This window comes from Epinephelus fuscoguttatus, linkage group LG10 (assembly GCF_011397635.1).
Source record: "Epinephelus fuscoguttatus linkage group LG10, E.fuscoguttatus.final_Chr_v1".
Classification (NCBI taxonomy): domain Eukaryota; kingdom Metazoa; phylum Chordata; class Actinopteri; order Perciformes; family Serranidae; genus Epinephelus; species Epinephelus fuscoguttatus.
The window spans coordinates 2,052,578-2,071,813 of record NC_064761.1 but is presented as its reverse complement, the minus strand read 5'-3'; the positions used below and the strand labels follow the sequence as shown (position 1 = coordinate 2,071,813).

At 40.3% G+C, this 19,236-nt stretch overlaps 1 protein-coding gene across 8 annotated transcripts in view; it reads left to right on the top strand.

The window, feature by feature from the left end:
* Positions 1-3,315: 3,315 nt before the first annotated feature.
* The window catches only part of LOC125895865 (epidermal growth factor receptor substrate 15-like 1), a 167,520-nt gene continuing 151,599 nt past the window's right edge, over positions 3,316-19,236 (top strand). For 7 of the 8 annotated variants that reach the window (XR_007450216.1, XR_007450215.1, XR_007450217.1 and 4 more), the window contains exons 1-3: positions 3,349-3,385; positions 4,306-4,347; positions 4,485-4,574. Coding sequence is in view for 5 of the 8 variants with exons in the window: in XM_049588031.1 (XP_049443988.1) it covers positions 3,359-3,385; positions 4,306-4,347; positions 4,485-4,574 (159 nt within the window). In the remaining 3 variants the exon portion in view is untranslated. Of the gene's footprint in view, positions 3,386-4,305; positions 4,348-4,484; positions 4,575-19,236 lie in introns of all 8 variants that reach the window. The other variant, XM_049588034.1, reaches the window with a different exon arrangement.

The following is a 19,236-nucleotide window of genomic DNA, read 5'->3' as shown; positions in this document are numbered from 1 at the left end:
CTAAACGGTGATATAGTGACGTGAAAAATGTGAGATATTCATATTTATTTAGCTAAAGTCTGCTGGTTTTCTACCCGGAAGTATTTGTTAACAACAAGGCGATTCCCTCCGAAGGGACACTAACAACTCAAAGTACACGTCAAATAAAATTTCTCCAAACATGTTTCCTGTTATTTTAGGTAGTTATTATCACGCTAGTGTATGTTCAAGTGTTAATTTTCCCCCGATAAGTTGGTTTTAATTCGTTATTTGATTCTATAAATACAGTCTGACCTTGAGCTTTTATTTTGGTACTTCCGGTAACCGGCAGTGTGAATTTGCATATTAGCTAAATATTTCATTTCACCCAGAACATTTAGATTTAACATTTAACATTTATATTTATATTTATATTTATAGTTAGCATTTAGATTTAACATTTAGATTTAGCATTTAGATTTAACATTTAGATTTAGCATTTAGATTTAGATTTAGATTTAATATTTAGATTTAGATTTAGCATTTAGATTTAATATTTAGATTTAACATTTAGATTTAGATTTAGATTTAATATTTAGATTTAAGTTAACAAATACTGCTGTAAATGTGGTAAAAGGTGACGTTAAAAAATTCACAACAATTTTTTAAACATTGTTTGAAGCTAAATGTGGCAAAATGTTGATGTTATTTTCAGCGTGAGCCACTTTACAAACGGCACCCCATAAGCAAGCGTCTAAAGTTCAAAAATTTGAAAATTCATAGCAAATCAACCATACGTGCTACAACTTAACAACTTTCATCAAACTGTAGCCCCAATACATTTAAACCTATTAAAAATTATTAAGTTTCACTTACTCTGTTTTTTCAAAAACTGTAAAACTTCTTAAACCTATCTCCTCCCACAATTTTTGCTCAATTGACACCAAACTTGCTACAGAGCATAATTTTCTCTTATTCTTCCTGCAAAAGGCTTCTAGTTCTGTGAGATTCTTGGGCTGTCTTGCATGTGCCGCTCTTTTGAAGTTTATCCACAGACTTTTAATGATGTTTAGGTGGGGGGGACTGTGAGGGCCATGGCAGAACCTTCAGCTTGCGCCTCTTGAGGTAGTCCATTGTGGATTTCGAGGTGTGTTTAGGATCATTGTCCTGTTGAGAAAACAGGAAAGGTTTTCTTCTGATGAGTCTCCCATGAAGGTCGTATTTGTTCAGGTGTTGCTGCACAGTGGAACAGTGCATCACCACTCCAGAGTCTGCTAAATCTCTCTGCAGGTCTTTTGCAGTCAAACGGGGGTTTTGATTTGCCTTTTAAACAATCGAGCCACTCTCTCAGACACTTTTCTTGGTTGTCCAGACCTCAACTTGACCTCGACAGTTCTTGTTAACTGCAATTCATAATTACATTACAAACTGAGGAAACAGCTACCCGAGAACACTTTGCTATCTTCTTATAGTCTTCTCCTGCTTTGTGGGCATCGGCTATTTTAGTTTTCAAAGTGCTAGGCAGCTGTTTAGAGGAGCCCATGGCTGCTGATTGATGGGACAAGGTTTCAGGAGTCAGAATATTTATAAAGCTTTGAAATTTGCATCACCTAGCCTTTCCTAATGATGACTGTGAACAAGACATAGCCCTAACAAGCTAATTATGGTCTGAGACCCTGGTAAAAGTTGTCTGAGAGCTCAAATGTCTTGGGGTGCCCAAACTTTTGCATGGTGCTCCTTTCCTTTCTTCAAAGTAAAATTGTACAAAACAAAAATAATACATTAATTGTGCTTAAATAATGAAAAGCATGTTTCATCTTTAACTTCATGCTTTTTGGAGATCAGTTTACCTTCTGCTCACTTATATATTCACAGTAAACTAAATTTTGACCAGGGGTGCCCAGACTTTTGCATGCCGCTGTATGGAGCTCTTTATTATTATTATTATTATTATTATTATTACCATTATTATTATTATTATTATTATTAATTATTATAGGTCTACAGCCTATATATTTAGATGAGGGGCTATTCATAAAACATTGAGAGCTGGAGCCTTAGACACTCTAAAAGGCCTAATGATGCCACTGGGTCATGATACAATATCATTACGATTTAAAATGTTTTGTAATATGTTCAGTATTGCAATAATATACATTGTGATATATTGCAATGTATTACTCTTTTTTAACTGAAAATTAAGGGAAAACTTTATCATTATAGATAAAACATCTGCTTTTATCTGAAAAGATTAAGTTTTCAGTCTGTTCATTTCATTTCAGTCATTTTTATTGCAGTAAGATGTGCATTCTGGACTGCAATTAATTTATTATTCTGGTGGGCTATCAAAAGTTTAATTTGTATTTGCAACATTACTAATTAATACAATAAAATATCCATACTTGGCTTATCATTAGGTTCGTTCGAGATGAGCCAGTCCTGCGCAGATTCTATCACCCGCGATCGGTGTACAATGCATGCCGGTTAGTTTTTGTGTCCGACTTCATCCCGACTTACTGTGACGTATTACAAAAGTGGATGGCGATAAAACCGCGAGAGCGAGGCGGCCACAGTTTTTAGAGCCAGGCGCTGCAGTTGCTCTCCACCGACTGCACCACCTGGCTCTCACCTGATCTAACAGCTCATTGGTTCAGATGCCGACTCAACAAGATGACGCTTTAGATAAACTACTCATTTTTGTTGTATTTTAGAGATTAAGATTGTATTTGTCTGACCTGAAGGTTTATTCTGTGAACAGAAAACATGTTGTGTGACTAATGGTGAAAACAAACTGATATATGGGCCTGATCACTTTTTCAATGAATTGACATAATTCCAGACAGGATGTTAGTGTGTCTGTGACTTCCTGTACGGACTGAAGGCTGCTGGAAACTGTCAGGAAACTGCCTGACTTCACCGCAGCTTTTTGTCACCGCCCCCTGCTGCGGCCGCCTGCTCTCGTCTACTTTTCAGGCGAGGCGCAGTTCATCTCGAACGAGGCGACTATCACTGTGCACCACTGTTAATCATGCCTCCAAACATCAACGTTTTCTAAGTTACTTCTTAAAATGAAGTTTTTCTTATATTGTCAACTCTTGCAGGTTCTTTTGTTATCATTTGGCAGAATGATATAAACAGCAAAGTGGTTCCAGCACAATATGCAAATATTAAATATTTGTAAAATATTTGAGCCGAATTAAAGGGCTTATCTAGACGATAAATCAAAAGTTAGAAAAAATCCTTATAATTTCGCACACAACGTAGGTAACATAAAATTAGTCCTGCTTGAATAGGGTTTGGTCAGCTCTCTGTCTCGCGGAATGTGAGACACAGTTTGTCCGCTAAGGGGAGTGTTGCCTTGGAGAGGGAGGGTGGGTGCGTTCCCGCAGCAACAGGGAAGATGGCAGCTCTCACATCTCTCACCCAGGTAAAGATAAAGCAATTTACGACTCTACACTCCATCTTAAGACTAACCTAATTAATAGCATGACACCGTATGTATCATTCATTACATTATGTCATAATTTTACTTTTTAAAAAACATGAGCTGGTTTTAAAATGCAGCTAGAAATAAGGCAGTCAGCTGCTCGGATAAGGCCCATTGCAGTACCGTTAGGTAGCGGGCTTGTTACCCTCAGCTGGTGCTAGCAAGCCGTGTAGCTGTGTACCCACGACATAACATACAATCAACTCACTAATTATATATTTGAAGATAACAAGCACCGTGTACACTGTATACAAAGTAAGGAACCGGCCGACATGAGCACGCTTATTTAACAAAGCATCAGAAACTATGATAACGCTCAGTCCTTTAGCTAACAAACCTTAGCTAGCCTAGCCTTGATCCGGACCAGTAAGGATGGAGATAAACATGCTGGTGAGGCTAGAAGGCAGGCTATACAGGAGGCTAACCTCAGCTAACCAGGGCTAAGCGTTCACTAATGATGCTGATGTGAGTTGGCTCTCCTGTCTTTATGTTCACTGGTAATGTTGAAGCTGATTATCACCCACGGTTGCGTTTGCCTTCCTGTTGCGGTTGCGCAACAGTCATGTAATATGGCAATGCAGTTGGTTTGTGATATCTCTGTTATTGATTGGGAGCAGCAGGGCTTGGGCGCTCTTTAAGCACAACCCAAATAAGCGTTAAACGTGTATTTGAATGAGGACATTACTGGCTTAGCGAGACATTTGAGTCAGTGTCCTTCACACAGGGCTTATTTTGGTGAATTATACAGGTCATTTTAAGTTTCATCTAAAATCAGAATACACTGCTAAGGTGTAAACCTCACTTTTAAAGAGAAGTGCATCAAGTTGATTTATGGTGCAATAACATTCTCTCTGTCACAGCTGTCAAGTGGGAACCCTGTGTATGAGAACTTTTACAGACAGGTAAGATGATAAGCTACACTTAATAAGTTTTGTACCATTAAAGGCAGTTCACATGTTTGAGAGAGAGTTAATTATAAAATGGAAAGATGCAAATGTAAGTCATACAGTGAACTCAGACTGTGTGTGTTTGCTCCAAGGTGGACCCTGGGAATACAGGAAGAGTGGGACCAACAGAAGCTGCCTTGTTCTTAAAAAAGTCTGGACTCCCTGACATTACTTTGGGAAAGGTAGGTAGTGGTGAAAGTTACAGTGTTTTCTGTGTACCAGCTGATGGTGTCAGTGTTACTCTACATATAACTGGAGAGGTATGTTTGTTTCATTGGTTGCAGTGTGTGAATCTTAATTGGTCTTACTGCAGTTACAGATTGTTAGTGGACAGAAGGTCAACCTCTGGTCTGTGGTTATGTCAGTCTGTGCTTTCTGTCAACATTGTTCAAAACTGTCGAGAAGGGTAAGCTTTGCAGAGCTCATAAGAGTATTAAAGGGGAAATTTGTTACTTCTTACGTGGATATCCAATTAGTGTTGATGGTAAATTCAGGTAATAAATTCCATAGTGCATGATGTACTGACAGAGAAGCTGAGTTTTCCTTTTTTCAAAGCCATTATTGCAGTGCCTACATATTCAAGGAAGCATTACGCTGGAGCTCCTGACACACAACCCCTAAATACTCCCAAAACCTGCCAAGCACATGGAAGTGGGCATCCCAAACGTGGTTCTGTTTACAAAAAGTAATGGCGTCTGAAATAGATACTTCACTGTGCAACTAGAACACTGGAGAAAATATAATAACGCTAGTTATAGTGTTATGACTTAAATGTCATAACACTATAGTGTTATCAACAGCAAGCATGCTTTATTGTATAGTGCCTGGAAGCTATGTATCACGACCCTTGCCAAAAGCTATTACTTGGTTGGTTGGGCAAAATAGCATTAGGTGACAAATATACTCACTCAATGATCATCTGCCCTCTCAGCCCTACTTGCCTTAGTTGTTTTTTCCAGTTTATCTTTGCGATACTGTAGAAGTTCTTCAGTGATTTTCCAACAGGCCACAGTTAATCTAACAACCAGCGATTGCCGATATATTCAAGCACTTCATGCAAACCCAACAGGAACAGAATAAAACTCATTAAAACCGTCGTGGGTGGTTAGTTCATTGTTCCAAAAAATCCCCAACTCTGGTTTGGTCAAAATAAAACCCTTGATTCACAAAATAAGATGTGAAATGCTCTCAGCTGACAGCAGAGCAGCGGCTCTCAGCCAGGGTGGCAGAAGTGGACAAATCAGGAGTAAAATGATCAAGTTGTCTTTCATGTTATTTCATAAAGTGATAAAACAGAGTAATAGGAATTATAACAGAGTCAGTCTTATTTTAGCTGAAAGGTCAGAGCTCTGAACCCTGGAGTGTCCTCCATAGGTCTGACAAAAAAGAGCAAATTCAGTCACATGATATAATTAAAACATAGAAGAGGGAGAGAAAAAGGGAGGACTCCACTTAACTGCTAACTTCTATAAGAGCAGGAACAAAGCAAGCCGCTCGTACACAGATGAAATGTGTTCAAGGACACAGAGAAACAAAACTTCAACACAAGAGGCCAGCAGCCTCTCTAAACAGCAGGAAAATATATGTCTATATATGATAATGATAAATTTTGTGTCTACATTTAGTCAGTAGCCCCTTTTACATTGCCAGATTTTCAGCGAATGTTGGGCCGTTTTGCAGGCAAGCTGCGAGTGTTTAGACACACAGAGCCGTATCCGAGGTGCCCGATTTTCCACCACGTAGGGGTAAACATAATTGCAGAACCTTTTTGGTTTAAAAAGAAAGAGGCGCCCTTCTGCCACGGGAGGGGCTGTCGATGACTTGTGGGAGGAGCTGTTGATGACGCCGCATGGGCGACCCACTGGCGGTGGACGAGCAGGAAACAGCTGATAGCAGGAATGAGCAGCTAGTAGCAAGAGGGAAACGCAAACCTGAAAGACACTGTAAAGACAAGGAATTGCGCGCCCTCCTTGCCCTCGCAAACAAAGAGGCCATTAACCGTCAGATGACGGGAACAGTGAAGGACGGGCCAACTTATGAGAGAATCGCCAAAGGACTGACCAGCTGTGGCTTCCCTCGGAGTACGTCACCGTTTATGTCACACGCTGAGATACACGTTTTGTTAGTTGCTCACGCCCCTCATTGCCCCGAAAAAGGCGCATTCTGTGTAAACAAAAGTAGGCAGGTGGCATTTCGCTGCACTCCCCGATTTTGTTTTTATACTGCCAGTGCTGAAAGAAGACTGATGGGGCTTTCCTGCAAATTTGCACATTTCCTATTTAAAAAGGCCTAGTCAGTCAAAAAAAATGGACATTTACTCAGCCAGTCCTCAACATATTTGTCCAATAGAGTGTTTCTGGGATGATGTTTTTCTGTTGGCAGACATGGAAGTTAGCATCGCCCTGGTACCCTCATCACAAAGCCTGTGATATTTTTGTGTTGGATTTTGGATCATTGCCAGAAGTAAGCTCTGTGGCAAACAAATATTTCTGATACTTGTACATTTTGTTCAGCAAGATATTTTTCACAAATGAACACTGCTAAATGCAATCGCCACGAGTAAAAAGCTACCGTTAGGCTATAAACAAACTACACAATGGTTGCATGACTTCATGTCGCCCTCAAAGCATGTCTGTGAGGCTGTGGTCGGCGTGATGACAATCTGTAGTCTCTTTTACCAGCTTGTTATCAACAGCCATTTTCAAGGTAGATAAAAGCTTCAAAATTCACAGTGGGGTATTTACTAATGTACTTCATGTCTGAGAACAAAATGTGAAAGACTCTTAAGCTTGTGTTAACCACAGACCTTATTTCAAGCACCCCAAAAAAACCCCATTGACTAGAGATGAGGGAACTGGGAGTGCAAAAATGCTAACTCATTTCTTGGTTTTAGGACTTATCCTTGGGGCACTGTATAGTCCAACTGTAGTCTCCAGCACATCTCTGTTGTCCAAGTGAGGAGTAAAACTTGAATGCATAGCAATGCATGCAAAGCTCTCTCTGGTTTGTAGTTGGCGACAGCATCCAACAAAAACTGCCCACTCATTCGGCATTACCGCTAATGCCATCCCAACCCAACAACAACACTGTTGCTGTGGAAACGTTGTGCCTGCCTTTCGGTCTCCCCCCAGCTTGACCCAGTGAGTAAGCGGCTCAATTTTAGCAGTAAAACCCTTTAGTATTATTGACTATGTTACCACTGTTATCAGTGTCAGCACAGATATTGATGGTAACATAGTAAACAATACTAAAAGGGGTTTGCAGTTCAAAATGAAGCTGCTTCCTCACTGGTGCGACCAAAGGGGAGACGGGAGGGTGGGCGCACTGTTTCCCCAGCAATGTGTTCTGCTATCGGGATGGCGTTAACACCTATAATTTCCAAATGAGTGGCAGTGCTGGCTAGCTAATATTAGCTCTCCCCTGAACTGGGTGGTGTGCAGTGCTGAGCAGCCAAAAAAAAAACGGTGGAGACCAGAGGCTGGGTAGTAGGCATGTTTTCACATCTTAATGCAGCTAGCCCTCTGTCTGTCAGCAAAGCCAACAGAAAATAAAATGACAGGCAAAACATTTACATCACAAAACATTAAGATTTCATCACTTCTAAATGGATAGTGCTTTCAGATGCAGCGCTAGAGCTCACTCAATCAAAGGAGTGCTGGACTAAAAGGAAAGGCCTCTTGTATTTTGTGCCTTTTTAGGGTCTGGGCAGCTAAGCTGCCAGGACACTATTGTAATCCTAGGTATTCTTCTTCTTTCTTCTTTCTTCTTCCGAGGAAATCATACTTCCCATGGGTGAAAACTCACCAAACTTTGCACAAAGGTCCAGTCTCTTGCCAGATATCATCAGCTGTAAACTCAAGCCAGTAGTCCTGATGGTGGCACTACAGCAAGCGTCTAAAGTTCAAAACTTTGAAAATTCATAACAAATCAACCATATGTGCTACAACTTCACAACCAACTTTCATCAAATTGTAGCCCTAACACTGAAGAAAATTATGAAGTTCATCACTCTGTTTTTTTTTTCAAAAACTGTAAAACATATTAAACCTATCTCCTCCCACAATTTTTGCTCAGTTGACACCAAACTTGCTACAGAGCATCTTCAGACTATCCTACAAAAACTATGTTCCTCAGATTTTTGATTTATCAAAAATTGAGCCTACAGTGCATCAAAATGTTTGACTGTAAATGGTACTGTAATCATATACATGCAAATTCTTGCTAAATAAATCTTCAATGTTCATGAAAAAAGGACAAAATTCTAGAGTCATGGTAGATGATGTGTGGCAAATTTCAGAATTTTATCTCAAAAACTGAATTTTTGACAGCATTTTGAATTTTGCTCTAATGTGAACAATTGGAGTCAATGTAAAAATGGCAATTTTAAACATCTGTTTTTCACTTATGGAGCAAATCAATCATTGTTACAAACAATGATTGATTTGCTCCATAAGTGAAACAATCATTGTTACAAACAAATTACCAACATCTCCATGCTATCTAGATGCAATATGTGTATTTTCAGATTTTTGTCTTAATAACTAAATTTTTTACAGTGGTTTCAAATCTGCCTTCCTACACAACATTGAATGGCTTACTCAATTTCTGAAGCCACTGTTGAGTTGCTACTTGCCAATTAGCTCAGAGCGGTAGATGACCGTCTTAGGTTCCAGAGGTTGCTCAGAATTGCCTAAAAATGCCCCGACCCGACCCATCGCTGCGCAGCAGCTATAATTTTTTGTTTGTTTCTTGAAATTTAAGTGGTTAGTTAATGGTTAATGGATGTTGGCTGTTTGACATCAAAATAAATATATATAGGCCTACAGTATATAGCACAGTTTTATACAGTCTCTCTTTGAAGGTATTTATACATTCAGGTACTTTATTTGTCATATAACAAGTGACAGAAATAATTTGATGAATGTTAAGAGAGAGCTCAAAGTTAAAATTTCTCAAATCCATAATTACCATGTTTGTGATTTCTCATTACCTATTGGTTGGTTGATTCTGTCAGAGGTTATTCCAGGGATTAGTGAGATTTTAATTAGAGGGTTTGTGTTCAATGTATGTCATCTGGATAACTAGAGCAGACCTTCCAGGCATGTTTCCAGAGTGTGTTGGCAGGTAGAAGGCAGCTCGCATCTCCCCCTCCTCACTGTTTACCTTTGGATGATATTACACATTATTATACATTTATATCTTAGTGAGTATCTTTTATGTTTGTGTTTTTTATGTCCTTGCTGTTCATTGTTGTGTTGTAATTTTTATGCTGCCGTCTTGGCCAGGTCTCCCTTGAAAAAGAGATCACTGATCTCAATGGGATTAACCTGGTTAAAAATGGCTTACATAAATAAAAAAAATTGAGTTTGTTGTGGTAATGTTATACTGTTGACTTTGGATAACAGAGTTGAGGTACAGCTTTAGTCATCGAGATTCACTTTGTACTTAAACTGTGAAAATATTAATAGTAGATGACATTGGATTTAACCTGAGTAGGTGCTGTTTGAGTATAAACTAGGGCTGTGACAATAACCGCATCAACGCAATACTGCGGTCACATGATGCCTACCACGGTGAAGAGGTCATCACCGCACAAAAAACCCCAAACAAACAAACAAAAAAAAGATGATTCATCATGGCGGCGGATCTGGTTCCCAAGCCAAATGTTAAAAGAATACTCAGACATTTTGGGAGTTATGCCCTTCCTCTATCATTTTCATATTGAGACAACAAGATGGATATTGTTGCCTGGATGGTGGATACCGGTGAGCAGGCACAGGCACAGACGTAGCCTGTAAACAAAACTCAGCTGTTTATTTAGCCTAGCCATATCTCCTATATAGTAGCTGCAATGGACGACTTTGAACGAGATTTTGAGGAGTTTCTTGCAGCGGACACAGACCCAGAGCCATACCTGTTTGAGCCGAAGCATACAGATGAGGAACTCCATCTGTTGGATGCTGAGCGGGCGAGAAGAGAGGCTGAATCCTCCGGAGCGGCAGAGCAGCAACGGGCCGAGGGGAGACGGAGGTCAGGGGAGGACTGGTGGTGTAGCTGCGGGGCTAGCTGACATATTCCTACGGAGGTTGAATCATTTGGCTGCACAGAATGGGATTCGGTGCTACCATCGCTGGGGAGATATATCATCAGGAGGAAAACCGCCGCAGAGAGTGCATCACAAGGAGTGAAAACTTTGCAGCAATCACTAAGTTCAACTGGAAAAAACGCCCAGGCCTGCAGGAGCTGATGGACAGCTTTCAGTCGAGTGAGTTATATCATCTGTGTCGTGTCTTTGTTTGCTTTTACTGAGTGACCTAGCGTACCTGTCCCAGAGCCAGCTGCAGCTGTTGCTCACCGGTGTATCCCTCCGCGCAGGGCGTAAACACACTATAGTTCATGTATCAAACCTTTTCTAAAACGACTAAAACGGACTCTCGTTTTTTGAATTAATGTTTAAACATGTTTATTTTAAATGCACGTGCAGAAATGCCAGCTTCAGGGTTTCTGTAACGTTTATTTGTTCACTTTTACTGTAGGCAATGATATCCATCATGCTGTCTCAGTATGAAAATGATAGGGAAGGGGCATAACTCCCAAATCGTCGGAGTATTCCTTTAAGTCGCTAATTTGGGCACATTTTGGATTTGTGCCAGATGACAAGGGGCAACCAGTGAATTTGGATGAGGCACGTCACTCTGTCACCGCTGTGAGAAAAAATACATACCATCACAGCCCTAGTATAAACACATAAATCTTATATAATATAAATTTTTGTTTTTATGCCTCTGTGCCAGCGATAGATGTGGTTGTCACAATATCCCAAGAACACCTTGAGGGCACAAACGTTCACTTGGAAACAACAATGAACTGTCTAGATTTTTGTGGTCATGGGTCAAAGTTCAAGGCCACTGTGACCTTGGTCTGTGTCATTCTCATGAAAGTGATATCCCAGGAAGGCCTTGAAAGAATTTAATCAGATTTGGGACAAAAGTTCGCTTGGACTCAACAATGAACTGATTAGATTTTGATTGTCAAAAGTCAGTGTGACCTCACAAAGCCGCTTTTTGGCCATAATTCAAGAATTCATATGCTCATTATGACAAAATTTAACACAAATAGGATAAAAAAAAATGAAGTGATGAAAAAACACCTCTGGCCATTATTCAGTGCTTTATCTCAGGAATAGAAAGGGAGACCTTTGGTCAGAAACTAAATTGGTGACACTAGTCTTGGGTGTCCACCTTGAAAATGTGCTTATTGTGCGGATCTTCTGTGCTGCCATGTTAAAGATGAGTGTGAAGTATCCACAGCAAGCATTTGAAAAATGCAGTTGATAAAGGACTTTCAACTGTATTAATTCATCTGTACAGGGATGAAGTGTGGATGTGGAACCAGTGTTTCCCACAGGATTTTGGGAAACTGGGGTGGGGTGGGGGTGGGGTGGGGGTGGGGGGGTGGAGGGATTTGTTTATACAAAATGTACAGAACGGTAAAATCATCAAGTTTTGAAAAAGTATCGCAATTTAATTTTGTCTTTAATGTTATTAAATCTTATATTATCTTTGTAATATGATTATCTTATATAATGTTATTACTATCCTAAAACATTCTCCAGGTCCTCTGTAACTCTGAAGGACTTATTTCCACCCTGCCCAGCAGCAGTACCGTGGCAAACGGTCCCTAACTACAGGGAGAACGGAGCAGGCTTCCCCGGAGGTCCGCCGCTTTTCCCGGTCCCTCTTCTCCACACTTTGGGCTCTAGTTTCGCAGACCGGGCGAGGCGGGGGCGCAGCGCACCTGCGCTTCGCCAACTGGGTGTGGCCAGGCGGATTTTGCAAGTTTGGCACACCGTGTGCGCTGGCGGAGCTACTCGTCTGTCCCACCTCCGTCCCTCCTACCTGCGCAAGTCGGAAAGAGGGAAGAGAGAAGGCGTGGAGTGGGTTTTACACACATCACACCAATCAAATGAGCCCCTCTCCTCGCCCTTAAATGTGCCGCACGAAGGCGTAATGAGAGTTTACTCAGTTCGCCATGGCAGAAGAGAGCAGCAGCGTCAGACGGCCAAACTTCTCCCAGGAGGAAACTGATGTTTTGGTCCGGGAGGTCCAAGCTCGCAGTGTCCGAATATACGGAACTGCGAGCAGACCTCCACGGGCTGATGATGCAAAGGTAGCCTGGGAGGAGGTCACCACAATTGTAAATCAAGGGCAAAGGGGAGTGCTTTAAGTTTGATATTGGACATGTCACGATGCTAACTGCGCTGCAGGTTTAAAGGCTCAGGGGCTTTGCAGCATGAGCAGAAACTAAAAACAAACCAAAAGAAAATTTACCTCTCTGAAACTTAAATCACAGTTCGGAAGGGGAGAAAAAAGAGGAAAGAAAGAACTGAATGAACTTTGCTCAGAAACTGACTGGGATAAGCACCAAACAACAGACGTGCTCCTCCTCCTCCTCCACGTGCTCTACAAACATTTCAGCGTTGGACTGAGTTACCTGTGTGAGTTAAGACATCATTGCGATGGATGTGGACAAGAACTTAATAAATACGATGCATGCTTATGCACGTAACCGCCTGGACGACCAACTCAAGGTAATAGACAGCCTTATTGATGAGGAAGAGGAACCGACCCCGGAACATTTACCTGAAGTCCCCATAGGGCCAAAATCAAAGAGGAAAAAAAGAAACCGGTGAGTGACGAGCCGGAGGACTGTGAAATGGTGTCACTAAGCATTCTGGAGAGAATAGAGAAGAGACAAGTCGAATCCCTTGAACGACTCCAATCACTGGAGGAAGCAGTGAAAGAAAACACAAAAACAACGAAGAGTGTCACAGACTCACTGGAGGCTCTGTGGGGACGGGTGGAGGACATGAACGGACAAATGAACACCCTCCAGGCAGAAGCCGCAGCCCTGGGGAAGACCAGCACGGAGCTCCGTGACAAATACAACGACATGGATGCTTACTCGAGACGATGGAACCTACGAGTTGCGGGGATACCGGAGAAGACAGGGGAGGACATCAAGAAAATCATCATTGACCTGTTTGGTCAAATCTCCCCTGATATTGCGAACCAGCTGCCTCTCACGGTGGACATCGTACACCTAGTGGGTCCGCGCTCTGGACACGAGCTCTCCAGCCGTCGCGTAATAGTACGCTTTCTGCCAAGGTCCCACCGGGATAAGATCTGGAGGGATGCCAGAACAGCAGAGTTCCTCAAAGAAAGAAGAATAAAGATCATGGAGGACCTGACGCAAGAAGTCAAAGAATCCAGGAATCAGCTGTGGCCACAGATAGGGAAGGCAAGGAAAGAGGGGAAGAAAGCCGGCTTCAGAGGAGCGCACGCCTACATCTATGGTAAAAGAATCTCAGCCAAGGACATGTAAGATGCCTTCTTTTTTTCCCCCTCTCCTTAGTAATACTACAGCCGCTGGCTGTTAGTGCATCTTGACTTTGAGATTTTTTTTTTTTTCTTTCCCCCCTTATCTCGGAAATATTGCTTTGACTGGTATTTTGGTTTTTGTTTGATTGATCCCTCCGAGAGAAATGTAGAGAGGTGAATTTTAAGTTTAAATACGGTCTAATCTGCTGCAATAGCCAGTCATAGTTGCACCCGCTCCCAACCCAGAGAGGTTTCTGAGTAGGTGCGATTATTATTATTTCTATTCTCTTTTTTTTTTTTTTTTTTTTTCCTTATTTGTTGATTGATGTCAATTTCTGTTCTTTCTGTTAATGCCAGGGGTATCAAAAACCAATTGAAGAGGAAATGTCTTTTTTTATATTGCCAAAATAAAGGGGCTGACTTTTATTTTGTTCAAGAAACTCATGCTGTACAAACAGATATGATATATTGGAGGAGTCAGTGGGGTAAGGATATATGGTTTTCTTATGGTAGTAATAGATCAGCAGGGGTAGCTATTTTGCTCGGGAAATTCAAAGGCCATGTAATCAATCATTTTGCAGGTACAAATGGGATATGGATAATTCTTTTAATAGAACTGGACCACTTTCAGTTCATTCTCGTAAATACGTATGCTTTCAATAACAAGCAATTGAATATAACGTTATTCTCAACACTGGAAAATAAGATTGCTCAACTGCTATCAACTTTTCCTTCAGCTAAAGTTTTATGGGGTGGGGACTTTAACACAGTGATGGATGAAAGCATGGATAGATGGCCTCCCAGAGAGAAACAAATAAATGAGCTGGAAAATGTCTGTGACAGGTTAAGTTTGATTGACATCTGGAGACACATGAACCTAGACTAAAAAGCATATACATGGAGCAACAAAGATGGGTCTCTTCAATCACGAATAGATTTCTGGTTAATCTCATCAGATATTGAAAACAAAGTGGATTCGGTTACAATAGAACCAACAGTTCTTACAGATCACAAAAGCGTAACAATTAGGATTAATATGGGAATAAGGAGTCATAACTCTAATAGTGAATACTGGAAATTAAATAAAACCCTGATACATGACAAAGAATTTAAAAAAAAGCCCAAGAAATCATAGACAAATATTGGAAACAAGCAAAGATTTTTTAAAAATTTTGGACAATGCTGGGAGCTAATGAAGTTGAAATCAGGACCCTGGCTATATTAGTAAGTAAAAAACTCTCAAAAAGGAATAAAGAAAAAGAATCTGAAATTGTTGAAAAAATTATGAGTTTATCAGGGAAAATAAATCTGTCAGAGGAAGAGGTGATAGAACTGACAATTGCACAAGCAGAATTTGATAAAGCATATGAAGATCAGGCCAGAGGTGCTTTTGTCAGATCCCGAAGAAAGTGGCTCGAACAAGGTGGGAAATGCACAAAATACTTTTTTAATTTAGAAAAAAGAAACTTTGAACAATCTTCATTGAGTAAACTCAGAATCAATGATATCATATGTGATGATGAAAAGCAAATCTCACAGTTTGTGGCCAGTTTCTATGAGGGACTGTATGGAGCAGATCAGCTGAATGAAGATGATATGGATGTGTTTCTGAAAGGAATGGAACCAGAGATTAAAAAATTGATGATAATTTTAAATCAATATGTGATCAAAAAATCAATATAATAGATGTACAAAACTGTATTAATGCTTTAAAAGACAACAAATCTCCAGGTAATGATGGACTAATAGGTGAGTTTTATAAAGATTTTAATACAACATTAGCTCCTTTTTTGGTAGCAATGTTTGAGGAAGCTCTAGAAAAAGAGGAGCTACCTCCAACTTTGAAACAAGGTCTTATTAAATTAATTCCAAAACCACAAAAAGATAAACTCAACATTGAGAACTGGAGACCAATTAGTCTACTGAACAACGATGCCAAGATTTTTGCCTTGATATTTGCCAAAAGATTAAAGTTGGGATTAAATGAAATTATCGATGAAGAACAATCTGGTTATTCCTGGTAGAAACATAACCAATAACATACGACTAATACTGGATATGACTGATTATAATGATTATATATTGGATGATAGCCTTATCTTGTTTATCGATTTTTATAAAGCATTTGATACCATTAATCACCAGTTTATCACCAAAGTCATTCAATTCTTTGGATTTGGAAAAGGATTTCTCAAAGTAGTCAGAACTTTGTATAAAGGATGTAACAGCTCAGTGAAGCTAACAAATGGAACAACTCCCAGATTTGAGGTTAGGCGGGAATTAGACAAGGCTGTCCACTGAGTCCTCTTTTATTTTTGCTAGTCGTACAGGTTATGGCAGTGCATATCAAAAAATATCCATTCCTAGGAGTTAGAACTCTAGACAGAGAATTTAAATTATCTCAACTGGCTGATGATACAGCAATATTTTTAAAAAACAAATATGAGGTGAATACAGCCATTAGATGTATTGGAGAATTCTCAGCTGTATCAGGCCTGAGGATGAACTTAAATAAATCTGTGCTGTTTCCACTTAAAAAATGTGATCTAGTACAACTTGACAATATTCCTGTGAAAAACTCAGTTACTTATCTAGGTGTTGTGATTAATAAAAATGCAAACATTCGCTGTGATCTGAATTATAATCCAATAATTCAACAAGTAAGTAAAAGGTTTAATATGTGGCTGATGAGGGACCTCTCACTGAACGGGAGAGTGCTTCTCTCTAAGGCTGAAGGTATATCAAGGTCTGTTTATGTATCCTTAGCTTTAGCTATGCCTCCTGAAATCTGCAAAAACTTAGATAAAACTCTGTTTAACTTTATTTGGAGGAATAAATGTCATTAATTAAAGAAAGGGATTATGTGTAACCCCAGGAGTAGAGGTGGTTTGGAGGTACTGAGTTTTGAAACATTGAATAATACTTTCAAAGTGAAATGGTTATCCATTGTGATCAAAGAGAATGAAAACATCTGGAATACATTTCCTAAGCATGTCTTTTATGGTGTTGGTGGAATAAAATTTTTATTGAAGTGTAATTATAAAATTGAAAAATTACCGATCAAATTATCTAACTTCCACAAACAAGCCCTTCTCGCATGGAAACTGATTTACAAGCATAACTTTTCACCAACCAACCTTTACATCTGGAACAATGAGAATATTCTGTATAAAAACAAGTCACTGTTTTATCAAAAATGGTTTGACCATGGTATCGTTCTAGTAAGTCAACTTCTTAATAAAGAAGGACAACTGCTCCGTTACGATGAATTTCTCTCTAAATTTCAGTTTCCAGTTTCACCAAGAGAATATGCCATAGTTTTTGACGCTGTACCAAGGGGCATACTGCACCTCCTCAGAGGATCAGGAGTCTCTAACCAGGACTCACTCAGCAGTGCAATTTTCATTGATGGAATAGATATTACAAAGAAACGTTGCTCCAATAAACATATTAGAAACTGCTTACAAATTACAACTCTGCCACCAGGTCAATTCTTCTGGAACTCTCAATATGGTGACATCAACTGGAACAAAGCGTGGTTGGTTGGTGGAAGGTTCTGTATTGGAAACAAAGTAAAGGAAGTTTCTTTCAAGATAATGCACAACATCTATCCAGCTAAAAAGACTCTGGAAAGATTTCAAATTGATATGGACTTTCTCTGTGTTTTTTGTGGAAGGAAAATGAAACAATACAGCACCTGTTCTATAAATGTGTGTATTCAAAAATATTTTGGATGGACATTCAACACTTCATAAGAAGAACAATTGGACAAACGGTCACTCTACAGGAAAAGGACATTTTTATCTCTTTTGAAAACAATAAAATAGACAAAAACACAGTATTCTTAATACAACTGATACTGCTCATGGCCAAATTCCACATCCACAAGAAAAAGTGGGCAGAATCCAAACCCAGCCTGGAACAATTCATCCAAGAAATCCACCAATACGCAGCGTCAATAAAAGACAGTAAGAGTAAAAAAGCCATGAAAACTAACTGTATTTTTGAGAGGCTCAATATAGCCCCACTTTAAGAACAATAACGGACACTATTTAGGAACATTACTGGCAATGGCTTTTTTCCTTATTTGGCTGTTTGTGTTCTGTTTTGTTTTGTTTGGTTGTTTCTTTTTCTTTCTTTCTTTTTCTTTAACCCTTGGTTCCCCTGGTTTTTGTGAGGTAATATTTACCTATGTACATATGTATATACTGCTTTGTGTGTTGGATGATGCTGTTATGCATATTTTGCCAAAATAAAGCAAAAAAATAAAAATAAAAAAAAATAAAAAAATTGTAAATCAATGTTGCGTTTCTCTCGTGCGCGCGCTCTCTCTCTTTCTCTCTCGCAGTCTCACTCTGTTTCTTTTCTTTTGACTTTTCTAAGATGACAGATGCTGAATATATACTCCCTATCTGATGCTGTGGCTGTTTGTGGTTGGCTGAGAGAGATGTGAACTCATTAGTTTGCAGCTGTTTAATCAAATCAGGTTGGGTTTCCATTACGCGTGCCAAACGTGCCAATCCCCTTTGATCTGACATCAGATATGACGGGACTGTCGATAGAGATAGATTTATGTGCATTGAATAGTGGTTTTGTGGATATTTATTGCATTGTTAATGTGCCTGATATTCTGGAGACCTGCCTGTGAGGTTTTGGTGACGGGTGCACACTGTCCGCCGGTCAGCCAAACTTCGGCTTACACCGGCTGCGCTCCCCCTGTGCTGACAGTAGACCTGGTTTCAGCTGGCGAGCTTTTAGCGCACCTTCAGCGAAGCCTTTTGGCACGAAACTGTCACTGTGCCAAGCTGGATCTGTCGACACCTTCCCCTGCTGCGCCACCACACCCATCTCAGCGCACCTCGGTCTGCCAAACTACCAAACTGAGCGCCCCTCGGGTTGCGCTGCTCGAAACTGGCTCTGCGCGGGGTTCGCCACCCTGCGCTGCGCCGGAAAACTAGAGCCCTTTGACTTATTTCCACCCAGCCGACAGTGGGACTTAGATTCATTGTGCCGACGGTGGCTTGGAAAACCGCCCATAACCGTGTCAGACGGGGAAGAGGGAAGAGGGAAGGCGGCTGGAGTTCCTCCAACATTTGCGGTTAGATTATCATATTTTTTTATTGACAAAAATATAGGCTGCTTCGGCTGATTTTTTTATGCACGCATGTGCCCCTAAATATTTTTTTTTACAGTTCCCACACACGTATTTTTAGTGGAGTGAAATGCTCGCACTGTCGAGCGCTGGATCTGACAGCCTGAACACTTGGGCACAAAACACTACGGCGGTCGAGATATTATTTATATCATGAGAAGTCAATACTTTCGGCAGCCTAAATCTTTTATTTAGAAACTATGGTGGGTCAAATTAAACTATAGCGGACCGCCATAGTTTCGTTAATTAATGGGAAACACTGGTGGAACTCTGCAGTAGGCTTCTTGGCTTCGGGGCCCTTTGTGGCGCAGA